Source organism: Diplotaxodon limnothrissa, linkage group LG6 (genome assembly GCF_057381915.1).
Source record: "Diplotaxodon limnothrissa isolate DT_005_m linkage group LG6, D_limnothrissa_male_GT1.1, whole genome shotgun sequence".
Classification (NCBI taxonomy): Eukaryota; Metazoa; Chordata; class Actinopteri; order Cichliformes; family Cichlidae; genus Diplotaxodon; species Diplotaxodon limnothrissa.
In genome coordinates, this window is record NC_140601.1 from 31,027,722 (window position 1) to 31,035,808 (window position 8,087).

General features: G+C 37.9%; 1 protein-coding gene across 1 annotated transcript in view; it reads right to left on the reverse strand.

The window, feature by feature from the left end:
• Positions 1–6,527, reverse strand: part of tusc3 (tumor suppressor candidate 3) — an 81,779-nt gene extending 75,252 nt beyond the window's left edge. The window contains exon 1 of the mRNA XM_085356628.1: positions 6,423–6,527. Coding sequence (XP_085212754.1) covers positions 6,423–6,527 — 105 coding nt within the window. The remainder of the gene's footprint in view (positions 1–6,422) is intronic.
• Positions 6,528–8,087: the final 1,560 nt, after the last annotated feature.

Below are 8,087 nucleotides of genomic sequence, written 5' to 3' on the forward strand. Positions count from 1 at the left end.
TTAAAAACTGAGCTTAAATAAATGATTAGCGGTAATAAAAGCCGAGGGAGATCAACAGTGATCACTGACTGTTTTAGGAGCTTTTTGAGATCAAATAGAAGAAAATACATAACATTAAACATGTTAACAACACAAAAGCCATATTAAACGCAGACTACTTTAGACCCGGAAGTAGGATTCGTCGCGTCATCACTGAACAACCGGATTCCAGTTTGCAAACCATCCTAACTTGCCTGAACTTCCTCCCATAGAATGTTCAATTACATTATTTAAGAATCAATAAGAGATCCCTTGTATGCAGACTGGACAAAATCTCAAAAATGTATTTTAATAAATACGAGCTAACATTTTTTTGGTAATGTGGGATGATGGGTGGTGGGTTATATAACCAGAGCTTAACTAAGTATTTTCACGCAACTACTGGAAGAAGGAAGGCCTGCTAAGGACGTGGTCACTGTTTTTTAGAAGGCAGCTCATAAAAGAGACTGGAAATACCCTTCCGAATATCATCAGGGATGGACTGTAAAGTGCTGCGTGGACAGTAGCAAAAACCTGACGACATAAAGAGGTGGAGGGGAGCTCCCCCAGACCGGGCAGATCTGAGGGTTTCACTGTGCCATTATGTTACTGTCAGTGCATATTATGTTTGTTTGTTTGTTAGGGGGTTTTTTTGTTTGTTTTTTTCATGTGGATGACTGTCATAATTACAAAACTTTCAAAAAATAAAATAAAATAATAAATATGAGCTAAAGCTAGTGCTGTTCGATATAACGATATATATCGGATGACGATATAAAAACGTCTATCGCTTCATTTTACGCTATCGTTTGTCTCGTGGTGTCGCAAAATAAACTGTTTACGGCAATATTTTTTCATCGTTCTGATGTACACTGTAGTGGCTATATTAATTTCTTCTTTTTTTTTTGTGTGTCCCATTTGGATCTTTAGCCATCAGAATTGTTGTCTTAAGGCCAAGAAAGATGCCAAGCGGATTTATTTTACCAAGTGGATCATCATGGCCTTGCCATATTGGTCCATTTGATTGACCTTTATTATAATTATGAATTTCTTTTATTTTCAGTTGCTACAAACGGGACAGGACAGGGAGAAAGAATGAAAGAAAGAGAGGGAGAGAAAGAAAACCAAAGGGGAGAAGAGACGGGGAGAAGAGACGGTGAGAAGGGGGGGGGGGGGGGGGAACAAAAAAATAAAACCAAAAAAACCCCCAAAAAAACACCTGGGTCACCTGTATGGAGAAAAAAATCAGAAGAGAAAGCAAACAACAAAGAGCAACATAATAAAAAAACCTGGCACCATCACAATAAACTAGCTAGCAGTAGATATCAGTAGATACTAAATAATAAACGATATTGTGCAGCACGCAAGATAGACAGCGCACAATGTGCTTTGAGGCAGCAGCCAAGAAAGCTGTAGTCCGCGTCTGTGAATACCCGTGTGTACACCTGTGTGCATACCTGTGTGGATCAGCATGCTTGCATTCCAAAGGTTTCTCCATGTAACGGCTATATTAATTTCTTAAAGTTCTCTCTTTCTCTTATATTTAATATAACCACACTACGGACGGACAAGCGCCTGTTTTTATGCTTTGTGGTTAGCAACAACGACGGTAACAGCATCGCGTGTCCGCTTGTTTATGTTCCACATAAACCTTTCACAATAAAGCTCAAGATCCTGTTGAGACTTTTCAAAATAAACTGAATCACGTGAAAGAGCAGATTATTTACGGATGAAAAAGTAAACAAGAGCTGCCAGGTGCTAAAAAATAAACCTTAGACTCAAACGTTAGAACAGGCCTTCCCCCGCAGCACGCCGTGTAATAAATACTCACAAAGAAAACGGCGGCCGTTACAACTTATGTCTAAAAATGTATCGTTTCATGCATCTGTTAAAACACTCGAATACAGCTACATGACGCGCAGCTGGAAACACTTCCCGCAAGTCGAGCTGCCCGAGACTCACAGAATTTACAGAAAATGTTACATTTTTGTGATTTATATCGTTATCGGATGATAGAATTCTTATATCGGGATATGAGATTTTGGTCATATCGCACAGCCCTAGCTAAAGCTATGATCTAGTTCCAGTTAAGTGACTAAAGCCAAAAAACAAACAAATATGCAAACCTATGTGTACTTCTTTAACAAAAGAAAATTTAAATATTTAACAGCTTTACCTTTAACATTCAGATCATGTTATCCTTCACTACAGTTTAGAGTTAAATCATACATTGGCCAGAGCCAGAGGAAAGGGCAGTGAGGGAGAGCAGAAATTGGTGAGAGGAATACAAAGTGCTGCTTCACCATTTTGTCCATTTCCAGCTAAATAAGATCTTCCTCCGCCTCCTCCACCTCTCCTGCTATGGCCTCTGGCAGGCAACTGGGAAAATACATTTCTCACATTATAACCCCTCAATATTTCTCCTGTGGCTCATCGAAAGTATGGCTGTCTCTCACTCTGTGTGTGTGTGTGTGTGCTGTGTGTTTTGTTTGTGTGTGTGCGTGTGTGTAAGTGTGACTACCTCCTCTCTTCTATTTGGTACTTTATAAAGGATGGTCCAAAGTTAAATGTTGGCAGACAAAATACTTTAACTCCAAAGTTTTAAAGAGAGGCGGTTCAATGTCAGAGAAGCAAACTAATAATAGCTGGATAAATTTAAGCCGGGTAAGTAATTGAGAATTGCTTTTTCTGCCACTCATTAGGTAATGCAGAGGTGTCCTTGAGCCGGTCAGTGTCTAACAGACTGTGACTATAACAGGCAACTCCCCTGTGCATTTTTGTGAAAGTGAAGCAAAGCATTGTTGCAAATAAGCACTGATGCACTTACTACCCTTGCATGAATAATGTTACAAATAAGAATTTTATAATAATCTATTTTTTAAATCTATTCATTGTCATTGCCACTTAACAAGACATTACAAATTTGGTTTAAACCAGCCACAGTTTCCCACAAACTACACAAAACGGATTATTTATATAGTAACACATTTTCATTTTTTCATTTTCATAAAGATACACAAGCCTGAAGTTGTTACTTTATAATTATTGAAAGTCTCCTAGATACAATATGGCACATTAATTACAGATACACCTCCCAAGCCATTAGAAGTAGTGACAGAAAGGGTTTACAGCAAGGAAAACTTGCCATTTTCAATTATTCATTCATTTGCTCACTCATTCAAGTACTTTTTCATCAGTGGCTAATCAGTTATTTATTCATCATTTCTTACACTCAGTCAGTTCTTTGTTCATTCATTAGTTGACACATTCAATTCATTCATTCAGATGTTCATTCACCTGTCATGTATTTGTCCATGCATTCTTTCTTATACTCATTCCACAATTAGTCCACTCAATTAATTTTCTATTCATTTTCAAAGTCAGCTCAGAAAAAAGGTGTTGATGAAGTGGTCCAACAGGAAAGGCACAACAGCATTCTGACTTGATCCAAGTCCCGTGGTCTATAAAAATATATAAATGCTCAACATACTATAGTCAGCAGGGTTCATCAGACTTTAGGTAAATAACTTCACCACATATAGCTAAAGGAAATGAAAGGGAAGAAAGTGATCTTGTGATTTTAATAATGGAAACCATTACAGGATAGAATCACAACACAAGTTACAATCAACTCTGCAGATAAACCAACAAAAACCTATTATTGAACTGAAGTTACCCACATACAAATCCACTGATCATGACTATGTAGACAAATAAAATTCCTACAATGGCAAAGGACTATAAAATCCAATCTGGTCTAGAACATCTAGATATCCCAGAGAGCTAATATATCATTTTTATACTTTTGTGGCTATGCTTATTAAATTTGAACCTGCTTATTTAATGCTTAATTCTGTATTCTGTGTTGTCAGGCAAGCATCTAGAGTCACAGGCAAGCATCTAATATGCCCTTTGTATTCATGTTTTAAAAAGTACAATACAAAAAAGTTTGCATCTTTTTTTTATTATAAAATAGGTCAAAATTGAAAACAAAAAACCTTGCACTTTTGCATTTTCAGTGCCAGTGGCACTATCACTGATTCTAATTGTTGGGTAAAAACTTTAGGAGTGCTAGTTTAAAGATGAATGTACTGCAAACAGTTCAAAAGCAGAATTAATGTAATTTTAAACATGGCTTGGTCTAAATTTACAGAATGTTAAGGTTTTAAAAATAAAGTGTTCCTGTTTCAACTCCCTAGTTGATGCTGGGAGCATCAGGCTTTTACTGTGTTTGTGTAGATTGTAGATTGGTAGCACAAAATGTCTGGCTACATATATTTAAAAATATGATGTTCTATCAATAAATAAAATAGGAAAACATATAATGGAAAAAAAGAGCCTGATACATGCTGTGCTTTGTAGCTCTTTTCTACACAGTCCGATACTCTTAGCTCCAGTGCTGAATGCTGACGAGTTTACCTAAAACTACTTCTAAATCTGACTAGATGCGGACTCCACTTCCTGCATCACCACCCAATATGATAACCATTTTGGTTGACAGTGCAGTCAAGAGCCATTTACAAAAGGTGCTCAAGATTTTATGACCAAACAAGCATGAGGTTCTACACTTTTATTTCTTTAGATATTTGCATCACAGATGATATCTACATTTGATGTTATCAAAAGCAATAAAAACTACATGTTCAAACAAAAACTACTAAAGCCTGTTGTTAAAATTTTAAGTCTTGACACATATGCCATTAAGGAGGTTGGAAACATAAGACTTTGTCATTAAACATGTTCATTAAACAGTTCTCAGATTTAACTTGGTAGCTCAGGGTTTCTTAGTTTTTGACTGGTCAGTTAGCCTAATTCTTTTTTCACATTTAGTTGATTTAGAAATTAGTCACTAGGAACATCCCTAGAAGAAAGGCAAGATGAAGTGCTTCAATCAAAAGAAATCTCTTGTGCAATAAGGTTAGACACTCACAATTTGATCTGCATGCAGGAAACAGTGTTGAAAGGGTGGTTCAGCTAGCTGTCATGCTCCTTGTTTCTCATGAAAACCCCCAAAATATCAGCCCACTGAAGGATAATTGCATAATTATGATTAAGGAACTGACCTCCCAGCCCATTGTTCCTTTAGTGGGCTGGTTCCAGTCATTATGCAAATGTACTATTTATAAGATTTGGGGAAACCTGCAGTCAGCTGAGACTGAAGAAGTCACTTGGATGAGTGACGAAACGTTTCTCCCACAAAACACTACGTCCATATTTAGTCAAAAGACTATGACTAGAACTAAATGGTAAATGGCCTTTCTTTGTATAGCGCTTTTACTAGTCCCCCCTAAGGACTCCAAAGCGCTTTACACACCCAGTCATCCACCCATTCACACACACACTCACACACTGGTGGAGGCAAGCTACAGTTGTAGCCACAGACTGTAGACTGTAGCCACAGACTGACAGAAGCGAGGATGCCATATTGCGCCATCGGCCCTTCTGGCCAACACCAGTAGGCGGTAGGTGAAGTGTCTTGCCCAAGGACACAACAACAGAGACTGGCCGAGCCGGGGCTCGAACCGGCAACCTTCCGGCAACAAGGCAAACTCCCAACTCTTGAGCCACGATCGCCCCTAAATCAAGAACAAATAATAAAACAATACCAACGTTGCACATCATCCCAAAATTGCTAAAATATGTGTCATATGCCTGTTGTTGATATAATTAGGAGGCTTATATTGTAACTCAGAACATGTATTACTTACTTTAATGAATCAAATACAAAGCTGGTGAACAGACCTTATTCATATTGTAAATACATTACAATGACTTTCCCCTCACTATCCTTTTGGATTAAACTGTTCCACTATAACTTCAATAAAACCACACCACCCTCTTTTACTAATCCGGCAACCGGCGCATCACAGAAACCTCAGCACGCTGCTATCAGTTGTGGGTATTCTGGCATCCTCACCAGCATTATTAAACTACTAATAAGTAAACCGTAACACTTCCTATTCTGACAGATTTCAAAATAAAGTCATTACTCGCCACACTGCACCAGTGTTTGAGTGAGCAGTGCCAAAAAGCACCAATAGAAACTCTTTCCAAACAAAACACACTTTGCATGCAGCAGCTGTTGACAGCCCGCATTAGCTTGCTCTGCTTATTCATGCGTGTCCTTTTGTCATCGTCAGAAACACAGGAGGGCGTAGTGACGCAGAAAACGTGACAAGCACACCTTTTTATAAGACTTTTCTTTAAAACACATATTGGCACCAATGGAATTTATTGCAACTAAGAAACGGCATGTCAAGAGCCTCTCTCTGAGTTACTTCCTGGGAATTCTGACTAACCCAGACTAGCTTAAAAAACACCGGTAGGTTAAACCTGCACATCCCTTTCAGTGAGTAGCGTGGCCATTTTACATGAAAAACACATTTTTACGGTTGAAACATTACCTCTTTCTTCTTCTGTCCTCCCCCCGGTGGCAGACATACCATTAGGCAGAAAAAAACAGCCAAGACCTGCAGGTTAACAATGGATTTAGCCCAAATAGACGCCATGACGGAAGGATGCTATGAATGCGAGACACGTCTCGACCAAGCGATTGGATCCTACGTTATCCAATCAGCGGAAAAGGATTTGAATATGGAGACCTCTGGGGTTTGTAGTTTTAACGTTCACAGTACTGTCCTGCTAACTAATACGTTTCTAATCCATGCGTTGGAGGAGGCGTAGCCAAAAAACTGTATTATTTCCATGATTTAGGTTTGCCTCTCATTTATAATCTATGACCCTGACCTAAGTAGTTAATGAAAAAAGCCAGGCTGTAGTCACATCATGATTCTGTAGAATTATGATTTCAGGGCAACCAAGTGAAGGTAAAAATATACATATATGAAATAAGTACTTATTTGAATACATCAAAAAATACATTAACAAAACTGATCTTGCAATAAATATTGCAATAAATATTGCAATATATTGCAATAATATTATATAATAATATAAAAAATATTGCAATAAATATTGCAATTGCAATTGCAATATTGCAATAAATATTGCAAATATTGCAATAAATAAATAATCAACTTTTAAAGCAACATGCATTTTATATTATAATTGACTTGTTTATTCATTCTGTGGTCTTAAGTCACAGTCCGTTGGCAGTCTGTGGGCAGCTTCAGACCGCCCATCTACACAGAGAGAGAGAGTCTGTTTTCTGATGTGGAAGTATCAATAAATGTGGTACAACCGGTTTGTGGGTTTCCTTGTGCTGTTTTTGATCTGTCAGACAAATACAGAGAAGAGCAAAGTTAAAACATATAAGGAGCTGAGGTTAAACCAAGTGTTAAAAGCAATTAGATGTGTCCATAGCAGCCACTGCCTACTTTTCATAATGTAATTTTTGATCTTTGATTTCTTTTCTTTTTTTTCTTTGCACGTCTCTCGTTTGTACTAAACTGCTGTCACTTCTTTTCCTGACAGGTCCACTAGTCAACCAATCAGTATTTGGCCAATACACAGCATTATGCATGTTGGGCAATGTGCAGTTTGGATTTTGGAGGATTTCACAGGAGCATGTTTGTCTGTGGGCAAACAGATACAACACTGTAGCATAAATTAAACATTTATCTACATTTATAACAAGCTGCCCAGTACAACATAGCGTGTTAGGGTGAAGATGCTTTCCTTTCTAGCTGTCAGAAGGAGAATAGGGGTCTCTAGAGTGGATTGCACCGGACATGGGTCTTAACTTTTTTGGTCCCTTTATGCATTTTAATAGCTTTCACAAACTTAACTCTGTAATTTCTTAGCTGCAGTGGCAAGCTACATAAATTCTGTAATATGTTTTGCTTTATTATCTTAATTTTCTGTAGTACAAGATACACTTAAGATACACTTACACATTTTTTGCAAATTTGTGTCTGTACAGAACCCCTGTTTCTGAAACTGTTTCTGCTGCCAAGCCAGCTCTGCCTAAAACTGCTTTTTCCTAGCAAGTACCATGTAAAATAGTTAATCATATTCCTAAGCGAGTCAATTACACCACTCTGTCATGTGTTGGTCAGCCTGAGAAAGTTGAGTCAGTGTGTCGTGTGTATCAGCCAACAGCCCCAGAG